Genomic DNA, 22,790 nt, shown 5'->3' with positions numbered 1-22,790 from the left:
GTTTATTTTTTCCATAATGTTTTCTATGATGGCCAAAAAGTAAAATTTTAGTCTCATCAGACCAGAGAATCTTCCTCCATATATTTTGGGAGTCTCCCACATGCCTTTTCGCAAACTCAAAAACGTGCCATTTTGTTTTTTGCTGAAAGTAATGGCTGGCCACTCTGCCATAAAGCCCAACTCTATGGAGCGTACGGATTATTGTAGTCCTATGTACAGATATGCCAGTCTCTGCTGTGGAACTCTGCATCTCCTCCAGGGTTACCATAGGTCTCTGTGCTGCCTCTCTGATTAATGTCCTCCTTACACGGTCTGTGAGTTTTGGTGTGTGGTCATCTCTTGGCAGGTTTGCTGTTATGACATGTTCTTTCCATTTGGTTATGGTAGATTTGATTTGAATATTTTGTTATAACCTAGCCCTGACTTGTACTTCTCAACAACATTGTCGCTTGTTTGGTTTCTTGGTCTTCATGGCAGTGCTTGGTTAATGGTGCCTCTTGCTTAGGTGTTGCAGCCTCTCTGGCCTTTCCAAAAGGTGTGTATAGGTAATGACAGATCATGTGACACTTAGATTGCACACATGTGGACATTATTTCACTAATTATGTGACTTCTGAAGGTAATTGGTTGCACCAGAGCTTTTTATGGGCTTCATAACAAAGGGGGTGAATACATACGCACATGCCAATTATCAGTTTTTAATTTCTGAAAAATAGTTTTATGTATATATTTTTCTAATTTGACTTCACCAACTTAAACTATTGTGTTCTGATCCATCACATATAAGTAAGATTAAAAAAAAACATTGAACTAAAGGCTGTAATGTAACAAAATAGGTAAAAAGCCAAGGGGAGTGAATATTTTTGCAAGGCACTGTAACGCCCTGAAAGTTTTCTGAGCAAAAGGTCATCCAGATACACCAGGATGCACAGCCTCTGGTCAGCCAGGTCTTCGAAAACCTGGTCATCGTCGACTGTGCAAGTCAAATTCTTATTTTGACAGGATACTGCTGCATTCACTGTGGGCATACTCCACTTTATTGTTTTTCCAAATATACAGGAAAATAAAATAAAAAGAAAAAAATAAATTTGCGGTTTAACGACGCAATAATAGTATAACGAACATTGAAGATTAGTATCCAGTATATATAAATAACCAATAACATAAGGTTCAATCAAGGTTTCAACAATGCTAGTAGAACAAAGCATTTTTTTAATCAATAAGAGAGACGTTGCAACTTTTCTTGGTCTAAGCGTGGGTGAAATGCATCCCAAACTGAGAATCGGTTAGTTTCAAGGGTATAAAAATTAGCTTTTTATAGAAACAAAACATTTACAGAAACAAATAATAAACTAAAAATACTCAGGTAAAACAAACCTGAAGAGTGTAATCTTAGATCTGTATTTTTGCTTTTTAAGAAGTAATCCTAAAAGGAGGATAGTTACTGAGCTTTAATTAGCCTAAAGAGTTGGAAATGTTAGCCTTTGTATACCATTCTGAGTATTGAAATGGTGTTATTAAGAGAGAAATTTACACATCTGATAATGTATGCTCCATGAAGAGTTTCCACATATCAAAAAAAGTTTGTCAGGGATTTTAGTTCTTCACCATGACATCCATTGGACCCAAAAGTGATGTCCAAGCTTTTAGTATAACTGTGAGCTATAAGTAGTCAAAATTAGGGCTGCAACTAACGATTATTTTGATAATCGATTAATCGGCTGATTATTTTTTCGATTAATCGGATAAAAAAAAAACGGAAAAAGGGGAGAAATATATATATATATATATATACACACACACGTGTCCCCCCCAATATAGATGACACATTCCTCCCCTCTCACATGATGTCACTGCCCCCACCTCCTCTCAGTGCTCCCCTCCCCCCCCCTCCGGTGTCTCGGGTTTTCTCAGCCCTTCATGGTGACAGCGGCTCCTCCTCGGTGTGCCGGGGTGGTGTGGGGCGGAGTCTCAGTCCGGACCCGCCACACGTGACTCGGCCAACTCCTCCAAATGGAGCGAAGGGCACCCCGAAGCCAGGAGATGGATGCACGCATGTGCAGAGCACAAACTCCAATCACGGCAGCGCTGGAAAGCGGCCCAGCGAGGACTTAGACCCGCCGCAGAGCGCAGGAGTGTTATCGGAAGGCTGCTGGGTAGAGGGGGGAGGAGGAGCCGAAAGCAGCGCAGGCGCATTGCTGGCAGGACGTCAGCTGGGTGGAGAATGCAAGCAGGCGTAGCTGCGTGGTCATGGACGTGGTGCATGCGTAGGACACGGGAGGATACACAGGATTCTAATGGACCGGCAGGGGGGAAGGTGCAGACTAGGGGTGCAACGGATCAAAAAACTCTCGGATCGTTCCTCGCATCAGAGTCACAGATCGAATCAATTTTCGGATCAGCAAAAAATAAAAAATAACACTATCCCCGCCCCCCACAGCCACATTGTTTATTTAAATAAAAGGTATAACACTATCTCCCCCCCCCAATAAAATGCAGATTATTACAAGCATAAAAACATAGTCAGCATATCACTGATGATTTGCGCCAAGCTCACCACTGATCAAAGTTCCTCCAAACAGACCGCCGTGATGAGTCCCGGGATGCCTATTGCGCAAATCGTCAGTGATATGCTATGTTTTTATGCTTGTCATAAGCTGCATTTTATGGGGGGGGGGGGGGGGGGGGGGAGATAGTGTTGTGCCTTTTTATTTAAATCAACAATGTGGCTGTGCCAAGCAAGTGGAAAGGCAAAGATAGGATTAGATAATAACTAACTACTATCTAATAGATAGTAGTTAGTTATTAGGTTAGATTAGGTAATAAATGTAGTGGTACCTGCATAAAAGTTTTGAATGAGGGCAGGCAAGGCATCCAGCGTGACTCCTCCAGAATTCCTTCACTCGGGCTGACACAGGCTGAACGCCGCGCTCGGGGTGACGTCAGCGCGCATCTCGCTGCTGCCGAGTGTACAAGATGGCCGCCAGCTCCGGAGCTAGGCCGAAGCCGCGGTCTTTCCTAAGGCCGCGGCCCGCTCCGCGGATCACATGGTGCGGACCAACAAATCGATAATGAAAATCGTTGACAACGATTTTCATTATCGATTATTATCGATAATATCGATTAATCGTTTCAGCCCTAGTCAAAATAAAATCCACGGAGAAACGGATGTTTGTCAAGAATTGGTATGTAAAAGAATTGGTATGTAAAAGATACCCAAACAGACACACTAGAGGGTCTTTTTAGCTATAAATTTAGAAGTAATTCATGGATAACTTGTAAAGATGTGCAGCGCTAATGTATTGAAAATGGGATATATGGGAATTCTATCAAAAAGCACCCTTATAGATCCTATTAGAAGTGTCACAAAATATCTTGTGTACATATGTTGCATCAAATCGAATGACAAAACAAAAAGGGGCTAAAAAATATAACATATTATATGGACTTTGTAGACCCTATGATATGTCCAAATGCATTTACAGTATCTCACAGAAGTGAGTAAACCCCTCACATTTTTGTAAATATTTTATTATATCTTTTCATGTAACAACACTGAAGAAATGACTTTGCTACAATGTAAAGTAGGCAACAAAAGTGAGCACATCCCTAAGTGAAAATGTTCAAATTGGGCCAAAGCGTCAATATTTTATGGCCACCAATATTTTCCAGCACTGCCTTAACCCTCTTGTGCATGGAGTTCACCAGAGTTTCACAGGTTGCCACTGGAGTCCTTTTCTGTTCCTCCATGACAACATCACAGAGCTGGTGGATGTTAGAGACTTTGCGCTCCTCCACCTTCCATTTGAGGATGCCCCACAGATGCGCAATAATGTTTAGGTCTGGAGACATGCTTGGCCAGTCCATCACTTTTACCCTCAGCTTCTTTAGCAAGGCAGTGATCGTCTTGGAGGTGTGTTTGGGGTCGTCGTTATGTTGGAATACTGCCCTGTAGCCCAGATTCCGAAGGGAGGGGATCATGCACTGCTTCAGTATGTCACAGTACAACATGTTGGCATTCATGGATCCCTCAACGAACTGTAGCTCCCCCCAGTGCTGGCAGCGCTCATGCAGCCCCAGACCATGACACTCCCAACACAATGCTTGACTTTAGGCAAGACACACTTTTCTTTTTTGTACGCCTCACCTGGTTACCTCCACACATGCTTTACACCATCTGAACAAAATAAGTTTATCTTGGTCTTATCAGACCATAGCACATGGTTCCAGTAATCCCTGTCCTTAGTCTGCTTGTCTTCAGCAAACTGTTTGCGGGCTCTTGTGCATCATCTTTCGAAGAGGCTTATTTCTGGGATGACAGCCATGGTGACCAATTTGACGCAGTGTGCAGCGTATGGTCTGAGCACTGACAGGCTGACCTCCCACCCCTTCAACCTCTGCAGCAATGCTGGCAACACTCAAAAGTCTATTTCCCAAAGACAACCTCTGGATATGAAGCGGAGCACGTGCACTCAAGTTCTTTGGTCAACCATGGCGAGGCCTGTTCTGAGTGGAACCAGTTCTGTTGAACCGCTGTATGGTCTTGGCCACCATGCTGCAGCTCAGTTTCAGGGTTTTGGCATTCTTTTGATAGCCTATCCCAGTGATGGCGAACATTGGCACCCCAGATGCTTTGGAACTACATTTCCCATAATGTTCGTGCACTCTGCAGTGTAGAAGAGCATCATGGGAAATGTAGTTCCAAAACATCTGGGGTGCCTAGGTTCGCCATCACTGGCCTAGGCCATCTTTATATAAAGCAACAATCATTTTTTTCAGATCCTCAGGGAGTTCTTTGCCATGAGGTGCCATGTTAAACTTCCAGTGACCAGTATGAGAGAGTGAAAGCAATAACACCAAATTTAACACACCTGCTCCCCATTCACACCTGAGACCTTTTAACACGAACGAGTCACATGACACCAGGGAGGGAAAAAGGCTAATTGGGTCCAATTTGGACATTTTCACTTAGATGTGCACTCACTTTTATTGCCAGCGGTTTAGACCATAATTGCTGTATGTGGAGTTATATTGAAGGGACAACAAATTTACACTGTTAGAGAAGCTGTATACTCACTACTTTACAGTGTAGCAAAGTCTCTATTCTTCCGTGTTGTCACGTGAAAAGATATAATAATATATTTACAAAAATGTGAGCGGTGTACTCAGTTTTGTGAGATACTGTAAATCCATAAAATGTAAAGAGCCCTCCACTATCTGGTGTCTATAGCAATCCTATTATAAATGTCTCACATAAAATAGTGACCAGGGTAACAAGAACAAGCACACATGAACTATAAAGTGATTTAACACAATACCCAGTGTATTCAAATATCAACACACATTGTAAAATTGTCTTGTATTAATGACATATCCAACTTGTTTATTAGTAGCACAATGCTTGTGGAAAGTTGTAAAGAAGTCCAAGGTGGTATATCAAAGAGGATCCCAAAGATAATAATCCAAATGTAAATCCAAAACAGTAAAAGTAAATAATTACTAAACACCAAACATCCACTGTCCCTCAGCGCTCATGAATCTGTTAAAATAAAAAGGTCACAGACCCTTCAACTGCTGCTATGAAATGACTCAGTAAGTAAAAAATATGTCTACACCCCCCCCAAGGAGATATAGGCATTAGCAGCGCTAAACTCTTGCATCAATCCCAGAAAGATATCAATTTTAAACACATAATAATATATAAAACCAGCACAATGTCCTCATTATAAACAATAAAAAAAAGAATAAAAAAGTCTCTGTAGAGCAGGAGTCTCAAACAGGCGGCCCTCCAGCTGTTGCGAAACTACAAGTCCCATGAGGCATTGGAAGACTGACAGTTACAAGCGTGACTCCCTCAGGCAGAGGCATGATGGGACTTGTAGTTCTGCAACCGCTGGATGGCCACCAGTTTGAGACCCCTGCTGTAGAGTAATCACCTGTAACAAAATAACCAACAGTGCGTGGGGGAGTGTTGACTTTTTTTTTTTTTTTTAAGTATAATTAATTCCTCAGAATCTTCATCCCTTCACCACACCACGTGGGACACCGCTCCCTTAATATATTACACTCACCAGAAATCAGGTGAAAATCAGCCTTAAACTCCACAAATAAGAGGATTTCCTCCTCTGGTAATCGGATAATGGTACGGAATATCTTTTAGCTTCTAACGTAATTTCACCAGTATAAGATCTGCATGGGTTCACACTGTGTTCTATCCTGGAATATCAGACTCCCAATAGATTGCTCCTGGATCCCAAGCTATCAGCAATCATGCCCAAAGGATAAAGAAGCTCTTATAGAATAATTCAGTTTTAAACTGTTTTTAATTAAACCCCAAATCCCTTCTTACATATTGCATTTACAAATTTAGGATTAAAAACAAGCATGTAAACAGTAGCTTGCCTGCCTGGTGTCACTTCACCGCTCCTAGTATCGAAAGAATTGCAGCGATGCCCGGGTTGAGCTCAATGAGGGTAGCCAAGCTGAGTGGCCGTGTAGCCTTACCCTAATGTGTATCGTTGTAGACTTCGTCAGAGGCCCTCTGACGAAGTCTATGACGATTTGTGGAGTTTAAGGCTTATTTTCACCTGATTTCTGGCGAGTATAAAATCTTAAGGGAGCGGTGTATCACATGGTGTGGTGAAGGGATGAAGATTCTGAGGAATTAATTATAATTACAATTTTTTGTCAACACTCCCCCGCGCATTGTTGGTTATTTTGTTACAGCTGATTACTCTACAGAGACTTGTTTTATACTTTTTTTTATTCTTGTTTATAATGATAAAATTGTGCTGGTTTTATATATTATGCGTTTAAAATTAATAACTTTCTCGGATTGATACAAGAGTTTAGCGCTGCTAATGTCTATATCTTCTTAGGGTGTGTAAACATATTTTTTAAATCCAATGGAAATGTTTGGCTTTCCCAGTAATCACAGAGAGGAGTCACCACCGTAAGGGGTATCCAACACCAACAAAAATTGAGGAGGCTTACCAGAGCTTATGGGCATACATCTAATGGACAGACAAAGGTGAAAATACACAGATGAAGGGATGTTTTCACAGCCATTCTCCATGGACACTCCTTGTAGCGACTCTAGGGAACACTCAGCTCCACAACCAACTCCAACGCTTTTTTAGGGGCGACTATAACAAGCCACCAGCTCCACAAACAAGCTCAAATATTTCTTCTTAACGCTCAAATATTTCATCCAAAAAGAGAAACAGAACACCTCCGCATAATGTAAGATGTTAAGAAAATGTATTAAAAGTCAGAACACTTACATTCAGTTGATAAAAAAAAGCTCTTATCAAATATCTCTTGGCAAACTGCATGTAGAAAGCAATAGCTTGCACAAAACTTGACCAAATGCTTTTCATCTACTTAGACATCACCTGGGATGTCCATGGATAAAACTAAATACTTGGTCCAAGAAAATTCAAATCATGTGGTAGGTCCATAACGTTGCATCAGCTTTAGCTACAATAAGAATGGCATAAAGGCTCTATGCTAGGTTTGAAGTGTGTCTCTATCAAGTTTTCACTGATGATTAATTTACAAGTCTTATGAAACACTGTCTCAGCTTAAACTGTTGGTGATTCAGCAGTAATCAGCGAACATTCAAGCAGTTTATGGCCTGCTTAGGATTGCTTTAGTAAGAAGCAGGATTTTTCAGCAATTGCAAAATTGTCTCACATACACCACCAAAAAGGGACAAATGCACTTAACTTCTGACAAAAAAATAAATCAAAGCTGGCACTTTTTTCAGAAATGTTTTATTCATTCAATCAAGCTCCTAGAATATACCTGCTCGACTGCCCGGTTCCTGAATTTCATGCTTATTTATTCATATTTAATGCATGGCCAATATATTAGATAATGGGAAAAAGTATGTGATAAATGGATAGCACCAATCCAGAAGTTCTTTAGAATATACTTTCTGGTACAACAGAGCACTAACATGTGCCTAAACAGATACACATGCCTAATAAACATTATACAACATATTCAGACTACTTCCTGTCCTTGTATCTATTTCTTTTTAAGAGAAAAAGAGTACAGATCAACTCTTTCATGTTTTACACAAACTTAGCCTCTGGGCAGAATTTGCATTGCCTGGCAAACGGATTTAATTAGAGATGTTTCCACACCCCTGGGTGATTAGAGCCCATGTCCTAAAACTGGCATGCTAGCTGTAGGCTTTTTTGTAAAAGGTACTAAGGGCTCATGAGGCATTATATTCACTTAATGTATTTCCGAGTATGTAAACTTTGGTAAGGAACAGGATTACAATTGGTCATGTCTAGTCTACTCACCCAGAGACAGCGTCAACACACATGCGAACAATCAAGACTTCCTAATAGCCTCAGATAAGCTTATTAGGTTATTTTAAATAATAAGCTGGTAAATAACAGTGATATAATGAATGATACATGGATGATGCTTGCACGTTATTTAAAACGTAACTCCACTTTTGTTAAGAAAAAAACATTCCCCTCTGTGTGATCTATGTACATTGCAAGGATTATAACAAACTGTGTTGCCGATTCCTACCTTTTGTTATTCTGAAGTAATCCCTGTATGTTCCTCTGTGATGTGTGAGTCTAATTGGAGTGGTTTCATAATTATCAATCAGGTGTGCACCTGCGGGGCACTAATGAGGAAATCTGCTGGGTCTGCATCCCTTTAGATGTGTTCCTACTGGGAGTATTTCACCAAAAAGGACGTTTTTGATGCCTGAAATCTGACTTGTATCTTAGGCAGACTTCTGTGAAAATTGGTGAGCCAATCACACAAGCAGGAAATCATGTTTTTGGGGGGTGGTCAGTACACTGTGTACAGAACAACTCCATGTAGCCATATTGCAATGCATTCTCAGAAAATTACAGTGGCTGCAGACTGAAAAGGAAAGGTAATTTTTAATAACATTCAAGTACAATATAACTTGTGTCACAATTGTATACGCTATTTCTTTATTTTCTATTTTTTCCCCACAAAAGTGGAGTTACCCTTTAAAATGTACTGTGTACCTATATCCAGATTATTTTTTTGGGGATAAAGTAGGGAGGGCTCAAACATCTAATGTTTACTTTTCTGTTTTGTCCCATTTGGCAGTCTTACCTTAACTTCCGGTTTCAGAGATACAACACAAAGAGGAAATTTTGTCAAAGTTAGGGGAATTTTCTTTTTAAGACAGCTGTCACTGGAAAAGGTGTCCCAATCCAGAGATTCTGCTCACATATGAGGGGACAACCAGAATATTTAGCATTTTTTATTCATTTTTGTCCCAGTGACAATAGCACCATAAAGCACTTATCACATTGCAGGTGTTTACCCTTCACATGGAAAGTGCTTTTACAGTGCCTTGAAAAAGTATTCATACCCTTTGAAATTTTCCACATTTTGTCACGTGTCATGTTACAACCAAAAACATAAAATTTATTTTATTGGGATTTTATGTCATTGAACACAAAGTAGCATATACTTGTCAATTAGAAGGAAAATGATGAATGGTTTTCAATTTTTTTTTACAAATAAATATGTAAAAAGTGTGTCGTGCATTTGTATTCAGCCCCCTTGAGTCAATACTTTGTAGAACCACTATTTGCTGCAATTACAGCTGTACCTCTTTTTTGGTATGTCTCTACCAGTTTTGCACATCTAGAGTGTAAAATGCTTGCTCATTCGTCTTTGCAAACTAGCTCAAGCCCTGACAGATTGGAGAGAGATCGCCTGTGAACAGCAATTTTCAAGTCTTGCCCCAGATTCTCAATTGGATTTAGGTCTGGACTTTGGGCCAGTCTAACACATGGATATGCTTTGATCTAAACTATTCCATTGTAGCTCTGGCTGTATGTTTAGGGTCCTTGTCCTGCTGGAAGGTGAACCACTGTCCAATTCTCAAGTCTTTTGCAGAATCAAAAAGGTTTTCTTCCAAGATTGCCCTGTATTTGGCTGATTCCTTCTCAACATCAACTCTGACTAGCTCCCCTCTCCCTGCTAAAGAAAAACATCCCTACAACATGATGCTGCCAGCACCATGTTTCACAGTGGGGATGGAGTGTTCAGGGTGATGTGCAGTGTTAGTCTTTTTGCCACACATAGCATTTTACTTTTAGGCCGAAGAGTAAAATTTTGGTCTCTTCTGACTAGAGCACCTTCTTCCACGTTTGCTGTGTCTCCCACATGGCTTCTCGCAAACTGACTTATGGATTTCTTTCAACAATGGCTTTCTTCTTGCCAATCTTCCATAAAGGCCAGATTTGTGGAGTACACAACTAATAGTTGTTCTGTGGACAGATTCTCCCACCTGAGCTGTGGATCTCTGCAGCTCCTCCAGAGTTATCATGGTCCTCTCTTAGTTGCTTCTCTGTTTAACCGGTTCCCAACCGGAGCACGCCAATGTACTTCAGCAGATTGGCATGGACAGGCAAATGGGCGTACAGGTACGTCCCTTTAAATTTGCTGCTGTGCCATCGCGTGTGCGCCGCCGGGACCTCCGAGAGTCAGGACGAAGGTCCCACGGACTCGATTGCCGGGGATACCCGCAATCGTCTCACGGGGAGGAAGAACAGGGAGATGCTAATGTAAACAAGAATCTCCCTGTTCTGCCTAGTGGTTGTGTCACTGATCTCTGCTCCCTGTGATCGGAGCAGAGATCAGTGACATGTCACATGTAGCCACGACCCCCCCACAGTTAGAAACACGCCCAGGAGAAACTTGACCCTTACCCTGCCACCTAGTGGTTAATCCCTTCACTGCCAGTGTCATTTACACAGGAATCAATGCATTTGTATAGCACCGATTGCTGTATAAATGACAATGGCCCCAAAAATGTGTCAAAAATGTCCGATGTGTCTGCCATAATGTCGAAATCACAATAAAAATTGCAGATCGCCGCCATTACTAGTAAAAAAAAAAAAATTATTAATAAAAATGGCATAAAAAAAAAAAAGTTTCCCCTATTTTGTAAACTAATCAAACGCTTATTGAGATTTTTTTTCTACCAAAAATATGTAGAATAAGTAGCCTTAACTGAGGGATAAAAATGTTTTTTATATATTTGTGGGGGATATTTATTATAGCAAAATGTAAAAAAGAATGCGTTTTTTTTCAAAATTGTCGGGCAAAAAATAAAAACCGCAGGGGTGATCAAATACCCCCAAAAGAAAATTCTATTTGTGGGGAAAAAAGGATGTAAATTTTGTTTGGGAGCCACATCGCACGACCGCGCAATTGTCAGTTAAAGCATTGCTGTGCCGAATTGCAAAAAATGGTCTGGTCAGGAAGGGGGTAAAATCTTCCAGGGCTGAATCGGTTAATGCTCTATTTGCCCGGCCTGTCAGTTTAGGTGGACGACCATGTCTTGGTAGGTTTGCAGTTGTACCATATTCTCCATTTTCGCATTATGGATTGAACATTGCTTCCTGAGATGTTCAAAGCTTGGGATATTTTTTATAACCTAACCCTGCTTAAAACGTCTCCACAACTTTATCCGTGAACTGTCTGGTGTGTTCCTTGGCCTTCATGATGCTGTTTGTTCACTAAGGCTCTCTAACAAATCTCTGAGTGCTTCACAGAACAGCTATATTTATACTGAGATTAAATTACACACAGGTGGACTTATTTACTAATTAGGTGACTTCTGATGGCACTTGGTTCCACTAGATTTTAGTTAGGGGTATCAGAGTAAAGGGGGCTGAATACAATTGCATGCTACACTTTTTATATTTTTGTAAACAAAATTTGAAAAACATTTATCATTTTCCTTCCACTTCACAATTATGTGCCACGTTTTTGGTTGTAACATGACAAAATGTGGAAAATGTCATGGGGTATGAATACTTTTTCAAGGCACTGTATGAGTGGGACTATACCTTTCTTTGGCTCACTCTGGGCCAGCTGTAATATCACATATTGCTATAAGGGTTCACCGAGACTTTAAGACCATTATAAAAAAAGGTCTTTCTGAAAAGTATTTAGATGGTGAAAAAAAATTTCAGCAGAGGATATGAGCACAGAGAACCAACCTTAAGGTGATACTTTTTAAGGTGTTGATTTCTGAAGAAATGTATTTGGGTTTTGGGAAGCACTGACATATGTGAGAAATGTGCCAGACACTTACTGGAATCAGAAGAGTAAGTTTAAACAGAAGGGCAGGACGCTTTCTAATTAAAAGGTGCTAAGAAAAATGAAGATACTTTTCTATTAAATTAAGCATATCAATAGTTACTATGTTCAGGAGAATTTTGATCTGTACATTTAGTTAAAAAAAACTTCATATATCAAACTTAAAAAGTCAGCTAACAGAAAAACAGTTAAGATGTTTCATAATTTATCTATTCTAAATTTGTGTTAAGGGGGTTGTAAAACCTTGTGTATTTTCACCTTAACGCATCCTATGCAATAGGTTAAAAACCTTCTGTCATGCAGCAACACCCCAAACCCCTGTTCTACTTGCCTGAACCCATTCTTTCTTGCCCCAGGACCAGCACACCAGCTCTAGCCGGTGTCTCGTGTCCTGATTGGATAGATTGATAGCAGCGCAGCCATTGGCCCCCACTGCTGTCAATCAAATCCAATGACGTGTTGCTGAGTCCTGCTGTCTGTGTTAATAGACATAGCAGCAAGACACGGGAGTGCGTGTGCATGGGTGGAGAGCGCTTCTCAGATGGGGCACTCGAGAAGAGGAGGAGTCACGAGCTTCGCTGAGGCCCCCCAGGAGGAGGACCGGGCCACTCTGCACAGAGGAGGTAAGTATGACATGTTTGTTATAAAAAATAAAAAAAATAAAAAAAATAAAGAAGAGGGTTTAGTAACCCTTTAAGTTTCTATGGTTAGAAATTAACATTACAGATTCTCCAGGAATTACATAAAATGAAAAAAACATAAACCTACAGAATGGTTTTCACACTCACTACAGTCAGTCAATGTACATGCAATAAGCCCTTTATAGAGATGACTGACCTGATGGGGAAGAGCCTGCGGAGCGCAATATTATAACAAAGTCACCAGACCAGAATTCTTTATAGAAAGTAGGGGTGAGATACAAATTTGGGTCACTGCAGGTTGCAAACAAACCTTTTTGCGATCTGTCATTTAGCAGTGGTAGAACTCCCAAAGCTAAATGAAAGATCCCTGGTTGACTCCTGTTTGTAAACAAACCAGCCAGGCATCCTGGCCTCCCTCTCTACAAAGTGCTCTCCCAATGTTGAAAGGCATGTGACCGGATATGGTGTACCGCAGGGGTGCCCAACCTTTTGAAGAGCGAGGGCCACTTGAGTGACTTGGTAACCGGTCGCAGGCCACAATGAGCGGAGCAGGTTACTTTTTGGCAGATCGTATTGGAGGTAGAACACGAGTCGGTTTATGTCTGCCACTACTTAGAGGTGAATGGAGGGTCCAATTGGTCAAACTGACCTTGTGAAAGGTGTCCAAGGCTGCTCTCACACTGATGCGCTGCGGTTTACTCGCACCACGTGTGCAGTGCAGTGTACCTTTGGCTTTCCTGCAGGTTAACTGCTCTGCACCTTCGGATCAGTTTGAAAGCAGCCCAGTACCCACTGCAGAAAAGATATGCCCATATATACACTGTGATTTTAGTAATAAACTGACCTTTAATAACAGTATTCTTTCTTTTCTATCCCAGAGCAGGTGGTCGTGGGCCACATCAGAGGGCTCCGCGGGCCGCATGTGGCCCCCGGGCCACTGGTTGGGCACCCCTGGTGTACCGTATATACAAAGGACAATCCACATTAAAGACAAAAAAATTCAAGACAAAAAAAAAATGACACTGAAATACAGAGAAGGTCAAGCATGCGGCTTGGATGGCCAGCAAAGCGAGGGCTGTGAGCAAGCATCCTACTCCCCCCCTCCTGAACCATACCAGGCAATATATGCCTGTCAACATTGGGTGGGCAACTATTTAAGGGGTGAAAGACAAGTCTGCTCCCTTCCCCTCTTGCAATGCACTTGTTTAGCGGCAAAGGCCTCTCCATACATCTGGTTCCCCAAAAAAACAGAAACATAATAAATAGGAAAAATATGTTTCCTAACAATAGTCTCCCAAAACATATCCATTGTCGAACACACCATCCATTAACGTAGATCCAACATCAATCATGAAGACCTGCTGCCCATTGATGTTTCCCCATCACCACAATGACCCACCAAATGATGGTCTTGCTCCGCCCCACTACCACAGCAAAATGACAAATCCCCAGCTGTCCAGTGTTTGTAAACAAAATGGCTGTGGATCCCGAGTTTTCTTCACTAACAAAATATGGATCTAAATTGCTGCAAAATGTGATTGATGATTTACATCAGGGGACATTGCCTACATTTTTAGCGAATTTTCATTAGAGGACTTTGTAACGTGTGTTTATTTGCATTTCTATATATGTTTGGGGGGGGGGGTCAGGGATTTAGGAATGAGTAAAAAAAAAAAGGCGGAGGGGGCTGATATCTGGTGGCCCTTATTATAAAGGAGACTTCCAGATTCCAAGAAGGTCTCCACCCCAAAAACCTCCCTGATCCATCCTCTGGGATACCAGATGTGGAGAAGCTTTGACCCCTGCCCCCCCCACCACTCCCAAAGTTGAAAAGTATGTGGTCTTGTATGCTTCAGGAGGATACTTGTTGGCCTGGTATAAATATTAAAGGGAACCCCACACTTTTTACATTTTTAATGCCGCTTTTGTTCATACTATTCTGTAACTTGAAGCAGAGCCCCTGTAGGATAAAATAGTGACAATTGCATTTTTTTATGTCACAGAATATTTGTGTAGCCGTTTATCAAACACATATTTTTTAGAAAAAAACACAGTAAAATTAACAAAAATATTGCAAGTTATCACTTTAGAGTTAACCATGGCCCTAGAATTACTGCTCTCACTTTGATGTTTGCAGCAAAACCTCACATATGTGGTGCAACTTATATTTACTTTCACGTGCACCTCCTAGGCATTGGTGTGATTTTAATTTTTTATTTTATACACACATACATACACACAGTGTCTGATAAAAGTGAGTATACCCCTCACGTTTTTTGTAAATATTTTATTATATCTTATCATGTAACACTGAAGAAATGAAACTTTTCTACAATGTAAAGTAGTGAGTGTACAGCTTGTATAACAGTGAAAATGTAATAAAATAACAATTATACTTACCTCTTCTGCGCAGTTGATTTTCACTTCACTTCTCCTCTACTGTGCTCCCTGCCCCTCCCTCCTGTTGAGTGCACCCAAAGCAAGCAGCTTACTATGGGGGCACCCGAGTGAAGTCAGAGCTCCCTGTGTCCATTCAGACATGAAGCCGCAGCCTGGCCCTGTCCCCTCTCTCTCCTGCTTGGCTAGCCGACTTTGATTGACAGCAGCGGGAGCCAATGGCACCACTGCTGTGTATCAGCTAATCAGGAGGAGGTTGGATGGCTGAGACACTCGTGTATATCACTGGACAGAGATGGGCTCAGGTAAGTATTAGGGGGGCTGCTGCCCACAGAAGGCTTTTGATCTTAATGCAAAGAGTGCATTAACATAAAAAAACCTTCTGACTTTACAACCCCTTTAAAGAATTAGTTTACTTTTAATGTTGCCTTTTAAGATACATTAAAGCCGGTCTCCCCATTGAATGGTATTTTTTCCATTTATTTTTGCATTGGCACATGTACCCCATGGCAATGCCTAGCTACCCATGCCTTTTTAAACAAAAATTTCCAAATTGACCTTGAAAAAGGTAAGAAAAAAATTACAATTAGCTTCCCATAGACTTGAATAGACCTTTGGCTCTATGCTTGGAATTCAGGGACTTCCCACTCAGTATACCAAACCTCCCAGCAAACTAAAAGTTGCCTGGTTCACTCCCAAAATCTGAATTATTAAAGGACATAACCCTTATGCATATATGGTACACAGCTAAACCCAATGAAAATGTATTTTTGCACATTGTGGATATTTAAGCTTAAGACGGTTATCCAGGATTCCACTGATTGGAACAGACCTATGAGTAGTAATGCCTGTCTGCATGAGAAATGTGGAGAAGTGGAGAAGGAGGTCTTTTTAAAATTTTAAAGAGAGAGAGCTTCTAGAGTATGATTCATCACACAGAGACAAATTATTGCAAATTCCTCAAACTCAATAGCCATGAAAATAAAAGTTAAAGGAGAATTAAAACATGTTTGAACACAATTCCTACAGAAAAGTGAAGTTTGCAACATTCCTCCCCAATCTCTGAAGCCTAGCATAAGGTATACCTTATATGATTTAGACACATGTACCTTTCCTTCCAAAGCATCTGCACATGCGGGCAACAGGGTATAACATAGTCTACATACATAGAATGGAAAATGTGTGTATATGTGTGGAGAGGCACATCTTTTGCACCCTTATACTAGTGTCTTATCGCTTATAGTCTTGTAATTTCAGCTCTTGCCGAAATGCATTAGCTTTTTTGTTTTATTGTCACTCCTCTGTAACCAGTCACCAATAAACCGTTATACGGACTACAGTGTTGCTGGCTCAATCCATCCATTCATCTTGTTTTGGTGTGTACAGACACACTAGGCCCAGGCACCTGTGTGTGGATCTTGTAACCAGACTGAGTGTTCCTTATTGTATGTGCGTGCTCCTCTCAGACTTCACTTGATGCTTTTTATGTAAATAAGTTACCTCCATCTGCAGTAATCCTTGTGCTATTTTTGTCTACCAATGTATGCTGCGTACTCAGATGCTAGGCTGGTGTAATAACTGGTCGCATGTGCAGCACCAAGGCAACTACAGATCAAACAAACAGAGGCTAAGATGACAGCTTCCTTGGGTGTAAAGGATAGGACCCTCTACTCAGAATGGTTTAGTGGAGTTATCATTCTTCTAGTATGAGTGTTTGCACGTGATGTTAGCACTCAATATCTATCTCTGGATTCTTTGATGTAGTGCTTGCAGTCACCTTCCCAGTCTTAAACCAATATGCTCCTTAAGATTTGTATGGACATGCTAGAATATGTTGTTAGTAATATTAAAAAAACAATACTAAATAGAACTTTGTAACTGCAGAGAGAAGTATGTGTATATAATAACATCGTCAAGTCTCGCTTAGAAAAGCGCACTGAATAAGCAACAGAGTCTTGCAGCGTAGTCACATATATGTGCAGTCAGATTTGTGGGACTGTGCCATGTACAGAGATGTGTGGTACTTTCCCTGCCAGCAGTTTCCCTGGGACATGCTGTGAGGCTGGAGACATTTGAAATCAATGAGGTGTTGAGTGTGCTGGCGTTAGAGCCAAGGCCTGAAGGGCAGCGTCAGGAACAATAACAAAACAAACTGCCTATATCACCTACTGGCATTCCCCTACAAATTAACTCTATGCCTCCCCAGCAGGGATATAAGCAAGACAAGCTCACCATCTGGGTCAGAGATTATGTCCAGAAGAGATTTGTCCAACGATGACTTGCTCATCAACTTCTCTTCATATTCAAAATATATATCCAACTTACGAGCCTACAAGAGAAGGACAATATAATAATCAAATATAATTATGAATAATATAATAATCAATACCAAAAATAAGCTGCGCTCAAATTGCATAACATATTAAAGCGGGAGTCCACCGGGACTCCGCGTTTTTTTTTTTTTTTAAAAGCCAGCAGCTACAAATACTGCAGCTGCTGACTTTTAAATATTGACACTTACCTGTCCAGCGCGCCCGCGATGTCGGCACCCGAAGCCGATCGCTCGCTCGGCTGCCGGGTCCCGCCGCCATCTTGGGTATGGGAATCAGGAAATGGAGCCTTTCGGCTTCATTTCCCGGTTCCCTACTGCGCATGCACGAGCCGCGCGGCGCAATCCGGACGGTCCGCGCTGCCTCTGGGAGCTGTGTGTTTCCCAGCAGGCAGCGGGGCACTTGCTGAAGGGGGCGGGCGCTTGCGGAACGGGGGCGTAACCTACGCTCGTTCCGCAGAGAGCTAGCCCGGAAGTGGGTGCAGTTACCTGGATTATCCAGGTAACTGCACCCCCCTCCCCCCTGAAAGGTGCCGATTGTGGCGCCGGAGGGGGGGGGGGGATTCCGATGAGCGGAGGTCCATTTTAGGGTGGACCTCCGCTTTAAACACATAAAAAAAATGAACAAACCAAAGAAAAATGATCCAAAAAATTATAGATGTGCCAATAGCCAATTTAGGAGCACCTGGACGATGTCAAACCTATGATGAAATGCTTAGGGCGGAGTGACGCACTGACGTCACCGTTACACTCTTGTCCCAGGAAGATGGGTTTTTGTATGTGTGCCGGCCTACGTTTTTACATTACATATTTAGTAAGTGCAACTTCTAAGTTCATTAAAGCTCTGAGGATTTTACACTATGGAGAGTCTTCTTTATTTTGAGGAACCGTTATGATTGCCCTATGAAGAGGATCGATGTCCCATGTCTAGAAGACCTACTGAATTTAAAAGGCCCTGGCTGGGTTTGGAGCCACAGGCGTTTCTGACCTTTTGTAATGAGAGGTCTATTTGATCCGATAAACAAGCCCTTTTTCAGTCTTTGGCGGTGGTGTTAAGTCATGATATCACTTTGTGGTGAAGATCCATCACCATTTCTGAGCACTTTTATTGGATTATTTATGTTATTGGACTTATTTTCACTGGTTTGATCTAAACTGGCTATTGGCACATCCATAGTTATTAGATCATTTCTCCTCTTGGTGCCTTCTAGCAAGATAGATTATTTTCCCAGTCGGAGCCTTGTATGGGGAAAAGCGTTGGGTGGAACTACAGATCTTGACGTCACTACGCACCAGCTGGCTGGCATGAGCCGCGGCTTTTTTGAATACACTGAATGGATGTGAGTGCCTCCGATGTTTTAAGAATGAATATTTTTTTAAATCCGAGTACTGCACCATGAGGCCTTGTCTTTTCCGTTCATAAATACATCCCTTGGAGGAATCTATCTTGCTAGAAGGCTCTGAGAGGAGTATTTTAGCAGAGAAAAGCTGCTACAGGAGGAGGGATCCCACTATTGGAAAAGTCAGTGGATACAACTCTTTTGGCCAAGTGAACCTTCCTGTGTGTGCTTATCCGATATCTATAATTTGAGATCCATCACATCTGGTACTTACTTTTGATGAACAGAAAAATAGTTTGTTCTTCTGAAAAGTTTGCCCTGATTGTTCACATTGGGTCAAGCACTTTTTGGACTACACTGTTTTATCATTTTTTTTATTTTCATCTCAGAATTTTTAAACACATTAATTCATTATAGCACATGTTGGCATTTACATATGCTTCCTCATTAGATTTTTTTTGGATTGCACATCTTTATTAGTTTATGGACTGAATATTCAGTTTTTTTTTTTTAGATGCAGCACATATATACATACATACATATATACATATTTATATTTATATATATTATTTGTTGCATTGCCACCTTAAAAACAGTGAGCCATGCATGAAAGGAGAGGCAATGTGCTATTCTGACACAGACACTAAAATGTAAACTATATATTGGGGCAAAATTGTCCAATATAGATGGTCTAATTAATAATATACGTACTGATGACGTTCCCAAACCTTTCCAGTTAGAGAAGTGTATAATGCTAGCAAAAGTTATTGGAAACAAAAAACAAGCCGTTTCAAGCAATGTCAAACTGAGTTAATGGTCATACACAACTCCAAGCAACTCCTAGTGAGCCATTGGTACAATATAATGCCTAGATGTGCAACAAAAAAGTTTTAAGTGTAAAGGTCTGCAGATCTTGTGTACAACAAACTCAGTATAATGAAATACTAAGCTGCATAGCAGTATCAATTTCAAAGTGTAGGGTTGTAAGTCTTGGTGGCTACTCATACAGTGGTCACAAGTCGTGGAAACCACAAATACAGTATAATTAAAGAGACGGGAGGTATATTTACAAAAATAATTTTGGTGTGGTTGTGGGAAGAAGTTATTAAAAATTCTTAAAATGCACTTATATAAAACAGCAAACCAGGAAATGTATTTGCGACATCGCATTTAAGTAGGATCTGTGATAACGTGATGAAGAGCTCTATTCAGAATCCCAACATTCCTTGTGATTTCCTGGTATAGCTTTAATGCAGAGTCATTAATATGTTTCTTTCCGTACTTTGCATGCAGACATCAACTTGACTGGGAACACTTAACAGAACTACAAATAATAATCTTGGTAACAAATGAAAAACAAAACAAAGATGTATTGAACACAGGAAAGAAGTAGGCTTAATAACTAACACATGACTCCTGTTCTTTCAGATCCAATAAATCGTTTTATTGCATGCACTAAAAAAACAGAAGTTTGGAAAAAAATACATGTGCTTGAAGCAAAAATGTAAAAGAAAAATCAGATTGCACCCTTTTCCATTGAGGGAGCAGACATTAAAACATATTACAATGCAGATTTCAGGTCTGTTGAGCACAGTTTTAGACTAGGCGTTACAATCCAATACCGATCCCTCCAATTTGACATCACAGTAATGAAGATTTTTGTGTGGAAATCTACTCGCTTTTTGGTCATTAAATTATGGATGACTAAATGTCTAGTTCAACCAGGGTAACATATATCACATACAATACATTTACCTTAACAGACAAAAAGATATTGATCTAGTCAATTAGCCCAGGGCTCAAAATGTCAAGTACTGAGCTACTAGCCGGGCCTCAAGTGTTACTCACTACTAATGCAGCTTGCAAGACTTGAAACAGTGAACCAGGACCCCTGCTGTGAGCCGCATCAGCATGCATTGGGAACCGAGCCTCAAGGTTTGTTTCTAGGTTTACATTTAAGTACAGGTACCAGATCTAGTTACTATATCATGCACAAGCCTCATAAAGCAAACAAAAACATCAACTACCTTCCCAAGGTGAAACAAATATTTAAATCTGTGTCCCACATCTCATTCCTCCTCCCAGGGCTCTGCAGCTAACAGTGGGAGGGTTTCAGAAATATAGGTAGTGCTACCAATCCACTAAGCAGTAGTCAAAACTAGGGGTGCCCAGGTGCTGATTCACAAGCTACAGGCTTGTGAATGAGCAGTGACAAAGGTGACAGGAATGCATCCTGCAATATTTTTTCATATCACTGTTGTGAAAGCAAGAATAGCCAACATGAGTGGCAACTATGCTCTTAATTCAGGAGCAGTGCAGCATTGTTGCCACACCATCACAGAAAGCTGCATTAGCTGAACTTCACTGCGAGGCCCAATTTATAATCTACTTTAATCAAATACAGTGAATCAAAAGCTTTCACAACTTTTCTATAGGAGCCCCCTAACCCCAAGGTGGACTATGACTGACAAATTTTGCCGCTGGTGTCCCCTGTATACACACACAAAGCAAGGTGTTTCTGGACAAAAGCACACAACCAGGGACGCGAGAAAACTATTGTTAGTTATCAACCTACCCAAATGTATGTACAGTATCTCATAAAAGTGATTAAACCCCTCACATTTTTGTAAATATTCTATTATATCTTTTCATGTGACAACAAGAAATAACACGTTTCTACAATGTAAAGTAGTGAGTGTACAGCTTGTATAACAGTGAAAATTTTCTGTCCTCTCAAAATAACTCAACACACAGTCATTAATGTCTAAACCGCTGGAAACAAAAGTGAGGCTTTAGGGAAGCCTATCCTGCCTCCACCTAAAAGCTGTACTTTTGCTTCTCCATCAGCTCATCCCTCAAAGTAATTACTGTTTGTATCACCTTCTCCTCCCTCTAGATGTAAAAGTTCTCATGAGCAGGGACTTCCTAAGCCTTTTGTCTTGAATTGTATTGTAATGGTACAGTCTTTTATTGTGTAAAGTGCTTCACACAAACTGGTGGCGCTATATAAATCTTGTATGATAATAATACCTCCTGCCCCCTCCAAAGCAAAAGTCTACTGTATCCAATACTAATCAGGGCTCCGTGAGCAATAGTCCATAGCAAAGCGTTCATAAGACGTTAATGTTTTCCTCTGACAAGGTCATACAGGCAAGCATTATCAATAAAATGGATAACAGTTACTAGCTCTGTTGTATAATCTGCAGACGGTTTACGTTCCACTGGAGTAGAAAAAAGACAGTCTGACAGCAAAATGCTAATACAAAAACCACAGATTTGCAAGTAATGCTCCGATAGTGATTAGCCTGAAACACATCTCTAGTAATCTCATATGAGATCTAGCACCTGGCATACTGCACACAGGCTCTGCTTGTTCTTTTACCTCTGCTTTAAATGGAGGAATCTCTTTATGCGCCTGGAATAAAATGCTTTTATCTGCAGAAAGAAGATGGATTAGTTCTAGACTCTGTTCTGGCACATAAATCTTCTCCTCTATGCAGTGCCAGCTTATGCTACACCTAAAAAGCAAAATTTGTCAGTAAATAAGACTGAGCATTCTGTTTTTAGTGGAGATGTATTTGGGGAATACTAGCTGCTCTAAGCTGAGGATTAAAGCGGGGCTTGTTTGTTGAAATCGTTCAACCTGTCGTGTTTTTAGGAGACGCGTAGACACAAGCGCTGACCTAATCCGCATATGGGCCAGAGAGCTGCCAGGACACACCAGAGGAGCTGATTAATTGTCAGTATTTTAAGGCAATGCTAAAAACCGATGGAATAAAAGCAGCAGGGACAAATATCATGTATCGCTGGCAGTTTCCGAGCTCTTCAGTCCTCTGGCCAAAACATAATTTGCACACACACAGCACTGTATGAATGTGTCTGCATCTCTGACACTCTGAGAAACAAACAGCAATCGTAATTTGCAGAGTTGACCACACAATCACATTCATTTAAA

The 22,790-nt window shown here is 40.9% G+C and overlaps 1 protein-coding gene across 1 annotated transcript in view; it reads right to left on the bottom strand.

Annotated features, from left to right (window-relative positions):
- SCFD1 (sec1 family domain containing 1) overlaps nucleotides 1-22,790 on the bottom strand; it is a 210,123-nt gene that overhangs the window by 73,984 nt on the left and 113,349 nt on the right. Inside the window, exon 15 of the mRNA XM_077464793.1 lies at nucleotides 17,399-17,495. Coding sequence (XP_077320919.1) covers nucleotides 17,399-17,495 — 97 coding nt within the window. The remainder of the gene's footprint in view (nucleotides 1-17,398; nucleotides 17,496-22,790) is intronic.

Source organism: Lithobates pipiens, unplaced genomic scaffold, assembly GCF_037356315.1.
Source record: "Lithobates pipiens isolate NorthernLeopardFrog02 unplaced genomic scaffold, aLitPip1_a1.2 Scaffold_30, whole genome shotgun sequence".
NCBI classification, from domain to species: Eukaryota; Metazoa; Chordata; class Amphibia; order Anura; family Ranidae; genus Lithobates; species Lithobates pipiens.
Note: the sequence above shows the minus strand (reverse complement) of the source record. Positions and strands in the feature narration are given on the sequence as shown.